Genomic DNA, 19012 nt, shown 5'->3' with positions numbered 1-19012 from the left:
ATCAGAGCCAGACTGAACCTCCTGTGGTGGATGACTGGTTTCAGCGTTCGGAGGAGACGTGGAACGCTGCTGACGTCCACCTCCAGCGCGCTGTGCGTCACCAGAAGGCCAACGCTAACCGCCACCGCAGAGGGGCCCCGGTCTTGGTACCTGGTGATCGGGTCTGGCTCTTGACCCGGAATCTGCCCCTCCGCCTGCCCTGCCGGAAGCTGAGCCCGCGGTTTGTGGGGCCGTTCAAAGTCCGTAGGAGGATAAATGAGGTTACATATAGGTTATTACCCCCTCCAGATTACTGTATTAACCCCTCGTTCAATGTTTCTCTCCTCAGGCCGGTGGTGGCTGGTCCGCTCCAGGAGTCTGAGGTGCGGGAGGTTCCTCCGCCCCCTCTGGCCTTCAGTACCTCGTGGAGTGGGAGGGGTACGGTCCGGAGGAGCGGTGCTGGGTTCCGGTGAGGGATATCCTCGAACCCTCCCTATTGCTGGGTGGGTACTGTCACGACTTCCTCCGAAGCTGCCTCCTCTCCTTGTTCCGGCAGGCTTCGGCGTTCGTCGTCACCGGCCTTCTAGCCACTGCCACTCCTCATCTCATCATTTCATTTGTTTTGTCTTGTTTATTACACACACCTGGTTCATATCCCGTCATCAGTACTTGTATAAGTGTTCCCTCTGCCCCCTTGTCTTTGTGTGTGATTGTTTATTGTGGAGGTTAGTAAAGCTCGGTGGAGATCCGTATATTTCCCTATGTGCCTTGTATTTTCCAGTGCGCCTGTTTTGCGCACTAAAGTGTTTTGACGCATTTCTGCGTAACTCTGTATTTGCAGAATAAAGCCTGTTATTCTGTGATTTACCCTCCTGCGCCTGACTCCTTCGACATCACCTCATCACATTTGGCAACACCAGTGGCGGTCAGTGCCGTTTATGATGAGGGAGGACAATTTTTTTTTCATGAGCATGGCCTTAATTCTATTACAGGATATTGGCTGTCAATCATATTCCATTCACCCAGTACAATGTAACAGCGATAGCTTTAGGCTACATGATACTCAAATGTTCCTTATACCCATCATGAGGTTGCTACAACCTAGCCTATGAATGAAAGTTTACAATGTAGGTGCACACAGGTCGAGAGACAAATTTGAGGTGACAGATAGTGACACATGGACAGATAGTGACATTCAATACCGCCTTGCACACGCTTGCCTGCATCTGGCTGAAATAGGGTGTAATCATTAGTCCAACAGTTGCAAACGAGAGTTTCTATTGGACAAATTCAGGTATGTTTATCCCCGTTTTGTTCTGTTTGCTTCCGTTTAAGAAATGTTTTCAACAGAATTAGCGGAATGAATACACCCTTGATCACGCGTAAACACAGTTCACTTTCATAGCAGCCACGTTGTATTCCTTCTCGCAACTATACGCTCTCCTCCTCTCACCTCTTCCCTTCGCTTGTGGACTTCAATGCACAACACATCAGCTGTATGTGACCAGGCGAAAAAAACCTATCCAAGCCAAACCGCTACACACAGCCTACATTGTTGTCACCATATTAGCTAAAGTAACGTCATAGTCAGCATAGCTAATAGAACTAAAATGTTAGTAAACCCGCTACAATCATGCAGTAACGTTACAGTGTACAGTCAGTAAGCACTTACACTGGCGGGCCCCGGTGGCAATAAATTAGTAAAACCAAAAGCTCACCTTGACTTGGAAGAGTTCCAGTGTTGTGTTGGATAGTGATAACCATCTAGATAACATAGCATCCCTCTGTTTGAGCAGGGTGTTTCAGTAGGCTAAACTAGCTAGCTGCATTTGCTAGCTAAGTAAGTGAAACTGAAAGTGAAATTTTTTTGCAAAATCTCTCTCTCTATTTCTCTCTTGCTTCTCCTTCATTTTAATTTGTTCAAAACTGTTCAACTATTGTCTTTCTCTCTCTTTGAGTCAACCACTCACCACATTGTATGCACTGTAGTGCTAGCTACAGTGGGGAGAACAAGTATTTGATACACTGCCGATTTTGCAGGTTTTCCTACTTACAAAGAGTGTAGCGGTCTGTAATTTTTATCATAGGTACACTTCAAAAATCCATAAAATCACATTGTATGATTTTTAAGTAATTAATTTGTCTTTTATTGCATGACATAAGTATTTGATCACCTACCAACCAGTAAGAATTCCGGCTCTCACAGACCTGTTAGTTTTTTCTTTAAGAAGCCCTCCTGTTCTCCACTCATTACCTGTATTAACTGCACCTGTTTGAACTCGTTACCTGTATAAAAGACACCTGTCCACACACTCAATCAAACAGACTCCAACCTCTACACAATGGCCAAGACCAGAGAGCTGTGTAAGGACATCAGGGATAAAATTGTAGACCTGCACAAGGCTGGGATGGGCTACAGGACAATAGGCAAGCAGCTTGGTGAGAAAGCAACAACTGTTGGCGCAATTATTAGAAAATGGAAGAAGTTCAAGATGACGGTCAATCACCCTCGGTCTGGGGCTCCATGCAAGATCTCACCTTTTGGGGTATCAATGATCATGAGGAAGGCAGGACCTGGTCAATGACCTGAAGAGAGCTGGGACCACAGTCTCAAAGAAAACCATTAGTAGCACACTACGCCGTCATGGATTAAAATCCTGCAGCGCACGCAAGGTCCCCCTGCTCAAGCCAGCGCATGTGCAGGCCCGTCTGAAGTTTGCCAATGACCATCTGGATGATCCAGAGGAGGAATGGGAGAAGGTCATGTGGTCTGATGAGACAAAAATAGAGCTTTTTGGTCTAAACTCCACTCGCCGTGTTTGGAGGAAGAAGAAGGATGAGTACAACTCCAAGAACACCATCCCAACCGTGAAGCATGGAGGTGGAAACATCATTCTTTGGGGATGCTTTTCTGCAAAGGGGACAAGACGACTGCACCGTATTGAGGGGAGGATGGATGGGGCCATGTATCGCGAGATCTTGGCCAACAACCTCCTTCCCTCAGTAAGAGCATTGAAGATGGGTCGTGGCTGGGTCTTCCAGCATGACAATGACCCGAAACACACAGCCAGGGCAACTAAGGAGTGGCTCCGTAAGAAGCATCTCAAGGTCCTGGAGTGGCCTAGCCAGTCTCCAGACCTGAACCCAATAGAAAATCTTTGGAGGGAGCTGAAAGTCCGTATTGCCCAGCGACAGCCCCCAAATCTGAAGGATCTGGAGAAGGTCTGTATGGAGGAGTGGGCCAAAATCCCTGCTGTAGTGTGTGCAAACCTGGTCAAGACCTACAGGAAACGTATGATCTCTGTAATTCCAAACAAAGGTTTCTGTACCAAATATTAAGTTCTGCTTTTCTGATGTATCAAATACTTATGTCATGCAATAAAATGCAAATTAATTACTTAAAAATCATACAAAATCAAAATTACAGACCTCTACATGCTTTGTAAGTAGGAAAACCTGCAAGATCGGCAGTGTATCAAATACTTGTTCTCCCCACTGTAGCTGTAGCTTATGCTTTCAGTACTAGATTAATTCTCTGATCCTTTGATTGGGTGGACAACATTTCAGTTCATGCTGCAAGAGCTCTGATAGGTTGGAGTACGTCCTCCGGAAGTTGTCATAATTACTGTGTAAGTTTATGTAAGTGGGTGGGAACCATAAGCCTCCTAGGTTTTGTATTGAAGTCAATGTACCCAGAGGAGGACAGAAGCTAATTGTCCTCCGGCTACACCATGGTGCTACCCTACAGAGTGCTGTTGAGGCTACTGTAGACCTTCTTTGCAAAAGTGTGTGTTTTAATAAATTATTTGGTGACGTGATTATATTTAATATAGTTTTATTTAAAAAGGATAACTTTTTTAATGTTTATTTTGTAATTTTTTTTAATTCACTGAGGAGGATGGTCCTTCCCTTCCTCCTCTGAGGAGCCTCCACAGGGCAACACTGGCTCTGGTGTGATAGCTATGAGAGTCTCTAATTAAATGAAAATAACCAGACAGGTAACTGGGGGCAAGGTCATGCATAACTTTAAAGGTCCCGCACAATCATCCTATTTCCCATGTAAAAATTGCCTTTGAATTATCAAAAAATCACCCCATACAATTGTTATGCTATTAAAATGCTCAGAATTGAAGAAATGTTACCTTTTCCTCTAACTATCAGGAAGCCTGACAGAACAGGCTGAGTGGGCGGGGAGCTTATATTCATGAGCTCGCCTTGACTGACAGCTCTTTGAAACACCCTTGTGGTCATTGCCTGGTAACAAGGTAAACAATGGGCCACATGTCATTGATGACAAGGTAAACAATGGGCCACATGTCATTCCGAGCCTAAATTGTATGCCTTTACCCATTTTCTCTGCAAAATGCTCTCATGGCCAACAGAGCTGATCATGGACTGTTGGCTATCAGACAAACAGCATCAATACACAACTGGATTTCTATTGTTTTGTCACTAATTACAGAATACAGTTCACTGATACATTTCTTCACAAAAATGTGCCTGAGTCACCTTAGAAGCTTAGACATAAGGGAATGTACAGTACATGAAAACAGCATACAATAAGTGTACTGGAAAATGTATTGGTGCCTTTGCATTAGCATTATAAATGACAAAGTCAATATGTTCAGAATTGTATGTTATGATCAGACATTTATTTGATATTTTACAATAGGCCAGCATAGCCGAAATATTGATCAACATGAACACTCATGAGAAATAAAAGTGAGAAATAATGGAGACATCATTTGGCATGAAAACAAATATTAGAGGCATAAGCCTAGTATAGGTACCCGACCACCCTACAGTGTGCAGGACCCATTGATTCGTACAAGCTGTAAAACTCATCTCCCATCCACATGCTTAAAAAAAACAATACAAAGTAACAGAATGTGATATCACGAAAAAGTGAATTACTTAGGCTTTAAGAAATGCAACCAACTACAGAGCTTGATGGGGAGGGGAGCGGGAGAAGAGGGGGACCCATGTACCCTGCTTCAATCAAGCAGCCTTCAGTCACCTACTTGGCTTCAGTCACCCCCAAGATTGAAGCGGGAGACAAATCCAGCTATGGGCTCCTCCTTGTCAGGGCTCTCACACTGGTCAGACAGGGGTCCTGGGATGGACAGCTCAAACAGCTTCCCCACATACGTCGCTGGATCAAAAGTGACCTTGTTGAAGAGGAGATCCAGGAGCCTGTAATGTTTTTGAAAAGGGAAATGTTAGTTAAATGATAGCAAATAGAATTTCATTTTATTTACTGTTCTGAGTTATGATGCTATCAATTCAATGATGTAGTGATCTACTCATTCTACAATGTGTTTTCTGGTGTTTTGTAAGTACTCAATTTGAAATATGCAATATTTGGTCATGCACTTTTTGTGAAACTTTTCAATGTTTGTATTTAGAATTTTTGTGTGCCTGAAATGCTCAGTTGATACAGATTTTAAATGAATAACTATGACTTACAGTATGTTGGGTTCACAGCATATTCCCCCTTCTTTGCCTTGGGAAAAATTATTTTGTATCACAGCATTCCTGCTGCGTTGGTTGCCTGGGAAGCTGTGCAGACAGAGTAGATGTTGAATTTTCTAAAATGTCTATCATTACAGCTTGATGATAGTGGAAAGACATGATTATCCCAAATTACTTACATCAACCTGTAAGATAACAACCCACACAATGGAATGGCAAAATATGATTTTCAGGGGTAAATTACAAATACTATACACACTGCAACTCTTTTTGTGGATAACATTCCTTCGTGCCAGCTGTGTGCTGGCAGTTCTAAGAGTCAATGTAGGGGGCTTAGGGATGGAGGAACAAAAAGCATATAGTGACTATCAGGTGTGTTACAGAAAATATACCATTCACAAGTCAAAGCAGCCACAGTTGCATTATCGAACGTTAGCCCCCCAATCGCCCCAAAATGTTGGCTACCATGTCAGACTCATCAAACTTTGATACTTACATTATGGTCAGCGCTTGCAAGATCCACTGTCAATGATGGTACATCATCAGTCTTCAGGATTAGCTTCTTGACAAGACCCATCAAATGTTCTCCCGAATTGATAGAGCAACTTCACTCGAAATGTGCACTGCACATGCGTGACATGATCATAATTATTGGTGCAGCCTGTCCACCCGAAATGAAAAGATGTCAGATGTCTTCATCCTTCGGAAAATAGTGTAAGGTTAATTTTACACTATGGCATCCAGTCACAACACAGTGTGCTTTTGCTGGCATGCAAAAGCACACTGTCGTACGTTCTGCTTGAGCTAGCTACTAGTAGCTAGCTAGTAGCTAGCTTCCAGGTTTGTAAACAAAGCCAAAGCAAGATGTAGGCGCACGTGTGATGATGGCTTTAAGCCGACACATATTTAAATTAGTTAATAATAATAATAATAATATAATAATAATAATAATTGGTTTTTTAGCAGACGCTCTTATCCAGAGCGACTTACAGTTAAGATGGTAAGATGCTACCATTGGTGTATTACATTTCCGGCTTTATGTGACGTTGCATAAAGCCGGAAGTAAATCCTTGGTAATGCCTGCCTCCTGAATCCATGTATTTGACACGGGGGAGGGGACCAGTAACTTTATGATCAAACTTTATCAATGTACCAGCTACAGTCCTTTTTCATAATTGGATCACCCTACTTTGAACGGGTTTCATCCTAATATCATCCAATTGGATGAAAAACATTATTTTCACTGTTCGGGACCTTTAAAAATCATCAACAGTTTGATCTGCACCACACAGAGATCTACTGAAAGCCAGTTCATTTCCCTGAAATGATTAGGACCAATTTGCGTCCTAGGGCTGAGCTTGAGTATAATTTTCAGCAGTTTGTTTTGGGCCATTTGAAGTTTGTCCTTTAGATTTTTTGTTATACCACTGAACCTTGAGATACAAGCATAGTCACAGTGGCACTGTATCAGAGATGTTGCCAGGGTCCTCATAGTCTCCGTATCCATGAACGTGGCTACCCTTGCGAGGAACTTTATCCTGGAGTGAACCTTCCCAATGACCTTCAGAGCCATGAGTACACCTGTCATGTGTTGGTCCAGTTCATGTCCCAAGTACAGTATGTAACAGAGCATTTCTCCTTCACCGCTACACCATTACGCTTGACCGAGAAGTTGGAAGAGTTTCTCACTTTGTGTTAGGAACCAAACAGGATGAATTCTGTCTTGTCTAAATGCAGAGACAGTTTATTGTCGGATAATCACTTACTGACTTTAGTCAGTTCGCTGCTTAAGGCCTTTTCAACAGTCTCCTTATTCTTATGTGAAACCAAGAGGGCAGATAAAAACAATGCAGATAAAAAACACACTAGGCACCACGGCAACCATGGAACAGCAAGTGCTTTCCCTCCATCCCTGCTGTTTAGACATAACAGCCTCCATCTAGATAAGAGGAAGAACAGAAGGGCTCTCCAAGAAGATGACCATGATGATGGAGCAGTGTTTGAGAAGCATTTGAGAAGAGTTCGGCAAATCCACTGAGAATGGTGCTTACCCTGGCTCTGAGTCTACTCCCTCCCTATCATTCTGCCTGTCTCATCAATGTCCTCCTCCTCAGACATAAGCCTGACAGTCAGAAGGACAAATGCCATACAACAACCTTCACCCCCAAACATCTTTAAGAAATAGACAGGATCTTGCAATAAAAAAAGGTGGCGTGGCAGTGGAGGTCAAGTTTTAGGCATATATTTTGATGACAACAGAGGATTGTCAGACCCATCGAATGATGGTTGTCACACTGTGAATGCTGCTCTGCCCTTCTCCCCTATTCCTCTTCTAATGAAAGAGATTACAGCTGGAGTCACTCAGTGTCAACCAGCGTTGACACTGGAGTGCCTCTCAGACAACCATGGCTGTGCCCTCTGCCATAAGGAAGAGCCCATCAGAGGATAGACAGGGGGGTGGGGGAGGAGAGAGAGAGAGGCTTTGACTATGTACAGACTCAGTGAGCATAGCCTTGCTATTGAGAAAGATCGTCGTAGGCAAATCTGTCTCTCAAGAGAAGACAGGCTATTTGCACACTGCCCACAAAATGAGGTGGAAACTGAGCTGCACTTCCTAACCTCCTGCCAAAGGTATGACCATATTAGAGACACATATTTCCCTCAGATTACACAGACCCACAAAGAATTCGAAAACAAATCAAATTTTGATCAACTCCCATGTCTATTGGGCACCAGTGAAGAACAAACACCATTGTAAATACAACCCATATTTATGTTTATTTATTTTCCCTTTTTTACTTTAACTATTTGCACATTGTTTAAACACTGTATGTAGACATAATATGACATTTGAAATGTCTTTATTCTTTTGGAACTTTTGTGAGTGTAATGTTTACTGTTAATTTGTTATTGTTTATTTCACTTTTGTTTATTATCTATTTCACTAGCTTTGGCAATGTAAACATAAGTTTCCCATGCCAATAACTCCCCTTGAATTGAATTGAATTGAGAGGGGGAGGGACTGACTCGACTTCAAAGAGCAACTGGAAGCTTTGTTGATGCATTTGTAAAGATAAAGAAAGATAAACAATGAACAATAATCAAACAAATCAAGGCTTTCTTTTGGCATATTTACATGGTATGTGATACTGGTAGTTCCTTATTCTATGGATTGTTTTATGTAGTGGATATAGGTGATTATCCTAAATTATACAATATTATTCCACAAGTTACCACCGGCTAAATCTATTACGTTGAAATGCCTATTTACTTTGTTCCATCTGACTGCGCAATCCACTGTCTCATCAGCCCAGCCAGGCAATTTATATACTAGATCAACACTGTAAAAAGCATAATTTCTAAGGATATATACAAAGAAATGTCAATAGAAAAACACGAAATGCAGCTAGTTTGCTGTCATTCCAGCTTCATTTTGAAATGATTATGTTAGCTGTGTAGTTGGCTATCTCTTCTGAACAATGGCCTGGCGAGAGAGCAAATGTTCTATGCCAGGCGAAATCGTTCATCATTAGCTCATTGTTATGGATGTATCCCAAAAAAAATCACTAGAAAACAGCTTAAACAAACGCAATTGCAGCTACTTTGCTATTATTCTGGCTGCACTGTTTGACATGACTGTGTTAGCTGAAGTTGTCTAGCTAGCAAGCAAGGGATACAGTGCCTTCAGAAAGTATTCATACCCCTTGACTTATTCCACATTTTGTTTTGTTACAGCCTGAATTTAAAATTGATTAAATAGATTTTTTTCTCACCCATTTACACACAATACCACATAATGACAAAGTAAAAACATGTTTTTAGAAATGTTTGCAAATTTATTGAAATTGAAATACAGAAATATCTCATTTACATTTAAGTATTCACACCCCTGAGTCAATACTTTGTAGAAGCATCTTTGGCACCGATTACAGCTATGAGTCTTTCTGGGTACGTCTCTTAGAGCTTTCTACACGTGGATTGTGCAACATTTGCCTATAATTATTTTCACAATTCTTCAAGCTCTGTCAAATTGGTTTTTGATCATTGCTAGACAACCATTTTCAGGTCTTGCCATATATTTGCAAGTACATTTAAGTAAAAATTGTAACTCGGCCACTCAGGAACATTCAATTGATAATTCACTTGGTAAGCAACTCCAGTGTATATTTGGCCTTGTGTTTTAGGTTATTGTCCTGCTGAAAGGTGAATTCATCTCCCAGTGTAAATCAGACTGAACCAGTGTTTCCTCTGTCAATTAGGTTAGTATTGTGATCCATCCTCAGTTTTTTCCTATCACAGCCATTCAACTCTGTAACTGTTTTAAAGTCACAATTGGTCTCATGGTGAAATCCCTGAACAGTTTCCTTCCTCTCCGGCAACTGAGTTAGGAAGGACACCTGTATCTTTGTAGTGAGTGCGTGTATTCATACACCATCCAAAGTGTAATTAATAACTTCACCATACTCAAAGGGATATTCAATGTCTGCTTTTATTTTATTTTTTACCCATCTACCAATAGGTGCCCTTCTTTGTGAGGCATTGGAAAACCTCCTTGGTTGAATCTGTGTTTGAAATTCACTGCTCAACTGAGGGACCTTACCTTACAGATAATTGTATGTGTGGGGTACAGACATTAGGTAGTCATTCAAAAATAATGTTAAACACTATTATTGCACATACAGTGAGTCCATGCATCTTATGTGCATCTATGTGACTTGTTAAGCAAATCTTGACTCCTGAATTTATTTAGGCTTGCCATAACAAAGGGGTTGAATACTTATTGAATCAAGACATTTCAGCTTTTCATTTTTAATTAATAAAATAAAAAAATAAAAATGAAAAACATAATTCCACTTTGACATTATGGGGTATGTGTGTGGGCCAATGACAAAAAAAAACATCTAAATGTATTCCATTTTAAATTCAGGGTGTAACACAATGAAATGTGGAAAAAGTCAAAGGGTGTGCTATCATGGCAATGGAACAACGACTGGGTCGCGTCCATAGATTTAGAACAAAAAGACTGGGTCACGTCTCTGGCAACCGAACCAATAGAACGAACGACCAACCAGCTTGGGTAGCAACCCTAGATTTGTGTCGGGACTATATCTTGTGGAAGGATGAAATAGTATCAATAAATTCATAAAACAGACTGTTTTTAATGAAAATATTTAAATCATCATTTGAATATGTTGGTAACCCGTTGTATAAAACTAATATTGCCCTCAAAGCCGGTGTGTGGAGGATATATTGGCATGGTTTGCCGGCCCTCGACCACCCGTACCAATAAAGTTGTATTGTATTGTATTGTATAGTATATCCTCCAAACACTGGCTTCTCTGGCATTATCACTTAAATGTGCCCTTGTCAATTGTCAAGGTCTCCAAAATCTACAGAGATACAAATAATTCATTACCGGTGACCATTTCTCACTGGCAATAGTTGTATCTGCTCCAATTCCACTTAGTTGCCTTGGTGACGTGTGTCGGGAAGCAGGCAGCACAAAACCACCCTGCACCCACCGTTGAATACAAGACAAAAACCACATTACCCAAAAAGAAGTACCTTACAGCCATGTGCCTTACCTGCCAATGAGGAGGAACTCTCCTCCAGCCACACCCAGACGTCTCATGGCCATGAGGAGGCTGCGCACAGTCATGCCCTCGCAGAAACACACCACCACGCGGGCCTTGGGCAGACGTTCACGGAGTTTCTTAAGCAGGCGGTCAAAGTGCTTCTCCCCGGCGTTGCTGTAGATTTTGTCCGAGTGGGCGATGCACAGACCCTCCTGGGAGGCCAGCTCCTTGAAGGCCTCCATGCCACTCTCCCCATAGTTTCCTAGGGTGGAGTGATAAACAGAGGGGTTAATCACCACTGGACACACAAAATGACCGACGAGGAGTCACCATTTTGGAGCAGGTAAAGGAAATAAATCCTCATCATTGACCCACAATGGAAGTTTTGTCGTTATAGAAAACACAACCTACATAACAAGTTCCCATCAAGGAATGGATAACAATCGTAGCACAGAATCATCATGAGAAGAATGTAGTCTATGACCATTACTTTTCATTTCAACCAAGCCTGAGTTGTAGCTAACTGTCTATTTCACTGAGTTGTAGCTAACTGTCTATTACAGTGTGCACTGATTTCAGTATTTCTCTATATACTTCCTCAAGGCCCTCCAGGCTGACAGTGACTGGATTCTGCCACACTAAAGCGAAAAACTCACCAGAAACGGACGGGCGGAGCAAGCAGAGCGAGGTGGGTGGAAAGCATGGGACAGGCAGAGAGAGCAGTGACTGTATGTTAGCAGGATAGTCCATATCTCCAATCATCTTTGCTGATAGCGATGTTGTGTATCCATAAGTGGATGATTTGGTCTTATTTAGCATGTATGGTAAAGCTTCAACCCTTAGCTAGCTCTTCCAATTAAAATATGCTAAAAAAAAAGTGAATGACAATTTTCTATTTATTTTGTGTGACTACAGTGCCAGCAATAAAACGCGAGGCGTCAATGAGGACAACCTGCCCGTCCGGCTTCGGTTGGGTCATTATAATTCAAAACAATGCATTCTAAAATAAATCACACACACGCCTCACACGCTCGTATTTGGTGAGTTTAGGCCAAAACCACTGTCGTAGTCTGATGACTGTGACACGTCAGGCTGTGAATGACTGACTGTGCGGCAGTCCTTATCTATCCTCTGACATAACCAGATACAGTGCCTTGCAAAAGTATTCAGCCCCCTTGTCGTTTTTCATATTTTCTTTCATTACAACCTGTAATTTAAATGGATTTTTATTTGGATTTCATGTAATGGACATACACAAAATAGTCCAAATTGGTGAAGTGAAATGAAAAAAAAATAACATGCAAAAAAAAAATCTAGAAAATAAATAATGGAAAAGTGGTGCATGCATATGTATTCACCCCCATAGCTATAAAGCCCCTAAATAAGATATGGTGCAACCAATTACCTTCAGAAGTCACATAATTAGTTAAATAAAGTCCACCTACAGTGGGGAGAACAATTATTTGATACACTGCCGATTTTTAGGTTTTCCTACTTACAAAGCATGTAGAGGTCTGTAATTTTTATCATAGGTACACTTCAACTGTGAGATACGGAATCTAATACAAAGATCCAGAAAATCACATTGTATGATTTGTAAGTAATTCATTTGCATTTTATTGCATGACATAAGTATTTGATACATCAGAAAAGCAGAACTTAATATTTGGTACAGAAAACTTTGTTTGCAATTACAGAGATCATACGTTTCCTGTAGGTCTTGACCTGGTTTGCACACACTGCAGCAGGGATTTTGGCCCACTCCTCCATACAGACCTTCTCCAGATCCTTCAGGTTTCGGGGCTGTCGCTGGGCAATACGGACTTTCAGCTCCCTCCAAAGATTTTCTATTGGGTTCAGGTCTGGAGACTGGCTAGGCCACTCCAGGACCTTGAGATGCTTCTTACGGAGCCACTCCTTAGTTGCCCTGGCTGTGTGTTTCGGATCATTGTCATGCTGGAAGACCCAGCCACGACCCATCTTCAATGCTCTTACTGAGGGAAGGAGGTTGTTGGCCAAGATCTTGCGATACATGGCCCCATCCATCCTCCCCTCAATACGGTGCAGTCGTCCTGTCCCCTTTGCAGAAAAGCATCCCCAAAGAAGGATGTTTCCACCTCCATGCTTCACGGTTGGGATGGTGTTCTTGGGGTTGTACTCATCCTTCTTCTTCCTCCAAACACGGCGAGTGGAGTTTAGACCAAAAAGCTCTATTTTTGTCTCATCAGACCACATGACCTTCTCCCATACCTCCTCTGTATCATCCAGATGGTCATTGGCAATCTTCAGACGGGCCTGGACAAGCGCTGGCTTGAGCAGGGGGACCTTGCGTGCGCTGCAGGATTTTAATCCATGACGGCGTAGTGTGTTACTAATGGTTTTCTTTGAGACTGTGGTCCCAGCTCTCTTCAGGTCATTGACCAGGTCCTGCCGTGTAGTTCTGGGATGATCCCTCACCTTCCTCATGATCATTGATGCCCCACGAGGTGAGATCTTGCATGGAGCCCCAGGCCGAGGGTGATTGACCGTCATCTTGAACTTCTTCCATTTTCTAATAATTGCGCCAACAGTTGTTGCCTTCTCACCAAGCTGCTTGCCTATTGTCCTGTAGCCCATCCCAGCCTTGTGCAGGTCTACAATTTTATCCCTGATGTCCTTACACAGCTCTCTGGTCTTGGCCATTGTGGAGAGGTTGGAGTCTGTTTGATTGAGTGTGTGGACAGGTGTCTTTTATACAGGTAACGAGTTCAAACAGGTGCAGTTAATACAGGTAATGAGTGGAGAACAGGAGGGCTTCTTAAAGAAAAACTAACAGGTCTGTGAGAGCCGGAATTCTTACTGGTTGGTAGGTGATCAAATACTTATGTCATGCAATAAAATGCAAATTAATTACTTAAAAATCATACAATGTGATTTTCTAGATTTTTGTTTTAGATTCCGTCTCTCACAGTTGAAGTGTACCTATGATAAAAATTACAGACCTCTACATGCTTTGTATGTAGGAAAACCTGCAAAATCGGCAGTGTATCAAATAATTGTTCTCCCCACTGTATGTGCAATCTAAGTTTCACATGATCTGTCACATGATCTCAGTATATATACACCTGTTCTGAAAGGCCCCAGAGTCTGTAACACCACTAAGCAAGGGGCACCACAAAGCAAGCGGCCCCATGAAGACCAAGGAGCTCTCCAAACAGGTCAGGGACAAAGTTGTGGAGAAGTACAGATCAGGGTTGGGTTATAAAAAAATATCCAACACTTTGAACATCCCACGGAGCATTATTAGAAAATGGAAAGAATATGGCACCACAACAAACCTGCCAAGAAAGGGCCGCCCACCAAAATTCACGGACCAGGCAAGGAGGGCATTAACCAGAGAGGCAACAAAGAGACCAAAGATAACCCTGAAGGAGTTGCAAAGCTCCACAGCGGAGATTGAAGTATCTGTCCATAGGACCACTTTAAGCCGTACACTCCACAGAGCTGGGCTTTACGGAAGAGTGGCCAGAAAAAAGCCATTGTTTAAAGAAAAAAATAAGCAAACATGTTTGGTGTTCGCCAAAAGGCATGTGGGAGACTCCCCAAACATATGGAAGAAGGTACTCTGGTCAGATGAGACAAAAATTGAGCTTTTTGGTCATCAAGGAAAAAGCTATGTCTGGCGCAAACCCAACACCTCTCATCACCCCGAGAACACTATCCCCACAGTGAAGCATGGTGGTGGCAGCATCATGTTGTGGGGATGTTTTTCATCGGCAGGGACTGAGAAACTGGTCAGAATTGAAGGAATGTTGGATGGCGCTAAATACAGGGAAATTATTGAGGGAAACCTGTTTGTCTTCCAGAGATTTGAGACTGGGAATCCCAGTGGCTAGATGTGCCAAGCTTATAGAGACATACCCCAAGGGGGGGGGGTGAATAGTTATGCATGCTCAATTTTTCTGTTTTTCCGTCTTATTTCTTGTTTGTTTTACCCCCAAAAATATTTTGCATCTTCAAAGTGGTAGGCATGTTGTGTAAATCAAATGATACAAACCCCCCAAAAGGCAACAAAATAGGAAAAATGCCAAGGGGGGTGAATACTTTCGCAAGCCACTGTAAATAGGGAGTCTAGTGGCTAATCAAATAAAATAAAATAAAATCAAACGTTATTGGCCACATGCGCCGAATACAACAGGTGCAGACATTACAGTGAAATGCTTAATTACAGCCCTTAACCAACAGTGCATTTATTTGTTAATAAAAAAGTAAAATAAAACAACAACAAAAAAGTGTTGAGAAAAAAATAGCAGAAGTAAAATAAAATAACAGTAGGGAGGCTATATACACAGGGGGGTACCGGTGCATAGTCAATGTGCGGGGGCACCGGCTAGTTGAGGTAGTTTAAGTAATATGTACATGTGGGTAGAGTTAAAGTGACTATGCATAAATAATTAACAGAGTAGCAGCAGCGTAAAAATATGGGGTGGGGGGTGGGGGTGGGGGGGCAGTGCAAATAGTCTGGGTAGCCATGATTAGCTGTTCAGGAGTCTTATGGCTTGGGGGTAGCAGCTGTTGAGAAGTCTTTTGGACCTAGACTTGGCACTCCGGTACCGCTTGCTGTGCGGTAGCAGAGAGAACAGTCTATGACTAGGGTGGCTGGAGTCTTTGACAATTTTGAGGGCCTTCCTCTGACACCGCCTGGTATAGAGGTCCTGGATGGCAGGAAGCTTGGCCCCAGTGATGTACTGGGCCGTACGCACTACCCTCTGTAGTGCCTTGTGGTCGGAGGCCGAGCAGTTGCCACACCAGGCGGTGATGCAACCAGTCAGGATGCTCTCGATGGTGCAGCTGTTGAATTGTTTGAGGATCTGAGGACCCATGCCAAATCTTTTCAGTCTCCTGAGGGGGAATAGGCTTTGTCTTGCCCTCTTCACGGCTGTCTTGGTGTGTTTGGACCATGATAGTTCATTGGTGATGTGGACACCAAGGAACTTGAAGCTGTCAACCTGTTCCACTACAGCCCCGTTGATGAGAATGGGGGCGTGCTCAGTCCTCTTTTTTTTCCTGTAGTCCACAATCATCTCCTTTGTCTTGGTCACGTTGAGGGAGAGGTTGTTATCCTGGCACCACACGGCCAGGTCTCTGACCTCCTCCCTATAGGCTGTCTCATCGTTGTTGGTGATCAGGCCTACCACTGTTGTGTTGTCAGCAAACTTAATGATGGTGTTGGAGTCGTGCCTGACCATGCAGTCATGGGTGAACAGGGAGTACAGGAGGTGGTGTTGGAGTCGTGCCTGGCCATGCAGTCATGGGTGAACAGGGAGTACAGGAGGGGACTGAGCACGCACCCATGAGGTGCGTTTTCCGGTTTGCTTATGGCCTTATACAGCTCATTGAGTGTGGTCTTAGTGCCAGCATCGGTTTGTGGTGGTAAATAGACAGCTACGAAAAATATAGATGAAAACTCTCTTGGTAAATAGTGTGGTCTACAGCTTATTATGAGATACTCTACCTCAAGCGAGCAAAACCTTGAGACTTCCTTAATATTAGATTTCGTGCACCGTCTGTTGTTTACAAATATATACAGACCACCACCCCTTGTCTTACCGGAGGCAGCTGTTCTATCTTGCCGATGCAGCGTATATCCCGCCAGCTGTATGTTATCCATTTCATCGTTCAGCCATGACTCGGTGAAAGAGAAGATATTACAGTTTTTAATATCCCATTGGTAGGATATCTGTGATCATAGGTCATCTATTTTGGTATCCAATGATTGTACGTTGGCTAATAGGACTGATGGTAGAGGCAGATTACCCACTCGCCGTCGGATCCTTACAAGGCACCCCGACCTACGTCCCCGATATATCCTTCTCTTTCTCATGCGAATGACGGGGCCTTGTCGGGTGTCTGAAGAAAATCCTTTGCGTCTGACTCGTTAAAGAAAAAATCTTAGTCCAGTACGAGGTGAGTAATCGCTGTCCTGATATCCAGAAGCTCTTTTCGGTCATAAGAGACGGTGGCAGAAACATTATGTACAAAATAAGTTACAAATTACGCAAAAAAACACACACAATAGCACAATTAGTTAGCCATCTCCTCCGGCGCCATTCTAGTCATATGATGACATCCTAATCAAGCACTGCAAAGCTGTCTTATTTTACATACAGTGGGGAAAAAAAGTATTTAGTCAGCCACCAATTGTGCAAGTTCTCCCACTTAAAAAGATGAGAGAGGCCTGTAATTTTCATCATAGGTAAACGTCAACTATGACAGACAAAAATAGAAAAAAAATCCAGAAAATCACATTGTAGGATTTTTTATGAATTTATTGGCATATGATGGTGGAAAATAAGTATTTGGTCAATAACAAAAGTTTCTCAATACTTTGTTATATACCCTTTGTTGGCAATGACACAGGTCAAACGTTTTCTGTAAGTCTTCACAAGGTTTTCACACACTGTTGCTGGTATTTTGGCCCATTCCTCCATGCAGATCTCCTCTAGAGCAGTGATGTTTTGGGGCTGTCGCTGGGCAACACAGACTTTCAACTCCCTCCAAATATTTTCTATGGGGTTGAGATCTGGAGACTGGCTAGGCCACTCCAGGACCTTGAAATGCTTCTTACGAAGCCACTCCTTCGTTGCCCGGGCGGTGTGTTTGGGATCATTGTCATGCTGAAAGACCCAGCCACGTTTCATCTTCAATGCCCTTGCTGATGGAAGGAGGGTTTCACTCAAAATCTCACGATACATGGCCCCATTCATTCTTTCCTTTACACGGATCAGTCGTCCTGGTCCCTTTGCAGAAAAAACAGCCCCAACGCATGATGTTTCCAACCCCATGCTTCACAGTAGGTATGGTGTTCTTTGGATGCAACTCAGCATTCTTTGTCCTCCAAACATGACAAGTTGAGTTTTTACCAAAAAAGTTATATTTTGGTTTCATCTGACCATATGACATTCTCCCAATCCTCTTCTGGATCATCCAAATGCACTTCAGACGGGCCTGGACATGTACTGGCTTAAGCAGGGGGACACGTCTCGCACTGCAGGATTTGAGTCCCTGGCGGTGTAGTGTGTTACTGATGGTTGGCTTTGTTACTTTGGTCCCAGTTCTCAGCAGGTCATTCACTAGGTCCCCCCGTGTGGTTCTGGGATTTTTACTCACCGTTCTTGTGATCTTTTTGACCCCACGGGGTGAGATCTTGCATGGAGCCCCAGATCGAGGGAGATTATCAGTGGTCTTGTATGTCTTCCATTTCCTAATAATTGCTCCCACAGTTGATTTCTTCAAACCAAGCTGCTTACCTGTTGCAGATTCAGTCTTCCCAGCCTGGTGCAGGTCTACAATTTTGTTTTTGGTGTCCTTTGACAGCTCTTTGGTCTTGGCCATTGTGAAGTTTGGAGTGTGACTGTTTGAGGTTGTGGACAGGTGTCTTTTATACTGATAACAAGTTCAAACAGGTGCCATTAATACAGGTAACGAGTGGAGGACAGAGGAGCCTCTTAAAGAAGGAGTTACAGGTCTGTGAGAGCCAGAAATCTTGCTTGTTTGTAGGTGACCAAATACTTATTTTCCACCATAATTTGCAAATAAATTCATTAAAAATCCTACAATGGGATTTTCTGGATTTTTTTTTCTCAATTTGTCTGTCATAGTTGACGTGTACCTATGATGAAAATTACAGGCCTCTCTCATCTTTTTAAGTGGGAGAACTTGCACAATTGGTGGCTGACTAAATACTTTTTTGCCCCACTGTACATAGGGTGCATCTGAAATTGCATCCTATTCCCTATGTAGTGACCAGAGCCAAAAGTAGTGCACTATAGAGGATAGGGTGCCATTTTGGAAACAGTCCTAGTCATGCACAGAGGACTCTGTTTTATTGGTTATATTCAAAGTGCTGGCTTCAATCAAAGATGTTGTCTGCAATGTTAATGCAGTACCTTTGTTTACACAATCATGGCCCTTAAACACACCTGTCTCATTCTGACAAATTGAGG

The 19012-nt window shown here is 42.8% G+C and overlaps 1 protein-coding gene across 3 annotated transcripts in view; it reads right to left on the bottom strand.

Annotated features, from left to right (window-relative positions):
• The window catches only part of grm1a (glutamate receptor, metabotropic 1a), a 66355-nt gene that overhangs the window by 42720 nt on the left and 4623 nt on the right, over window positions 1–19012 (bottom strand). For all 3 annotated transcript variants that reach the window (XM_041865426.2, XM_041865424.2, XM_041865427.2), the window contains exon 3: window positions 11037–11289. In XM_041865426.2, the coding sequence (XP_041721360.2) occupies window positions 11037–11289 (253 nt within the window). The remainder of the gene's footprint in view (window positions 1–11036; window positions 11290–19012) is intronic.

Source organism: Coregonus clupeaformis, chromosome 36, assembly GCF_020615455.1.
Source record: "Coregonus clupeaformis isolate EN_2021a chromosome 36, ASM2061545v1, whole genome shotgun sequence".
NCBI lineage: Eukaryota > Metazoa > Chordata > Actinopteri > Salmoniformes > Salmonidae > Coregonus > Coregonus clupeaformis.
Note: the sequence above shows the minus strand (reverse complement) of the source record. Positions and strands in the feature narration are given on the sequence as shown.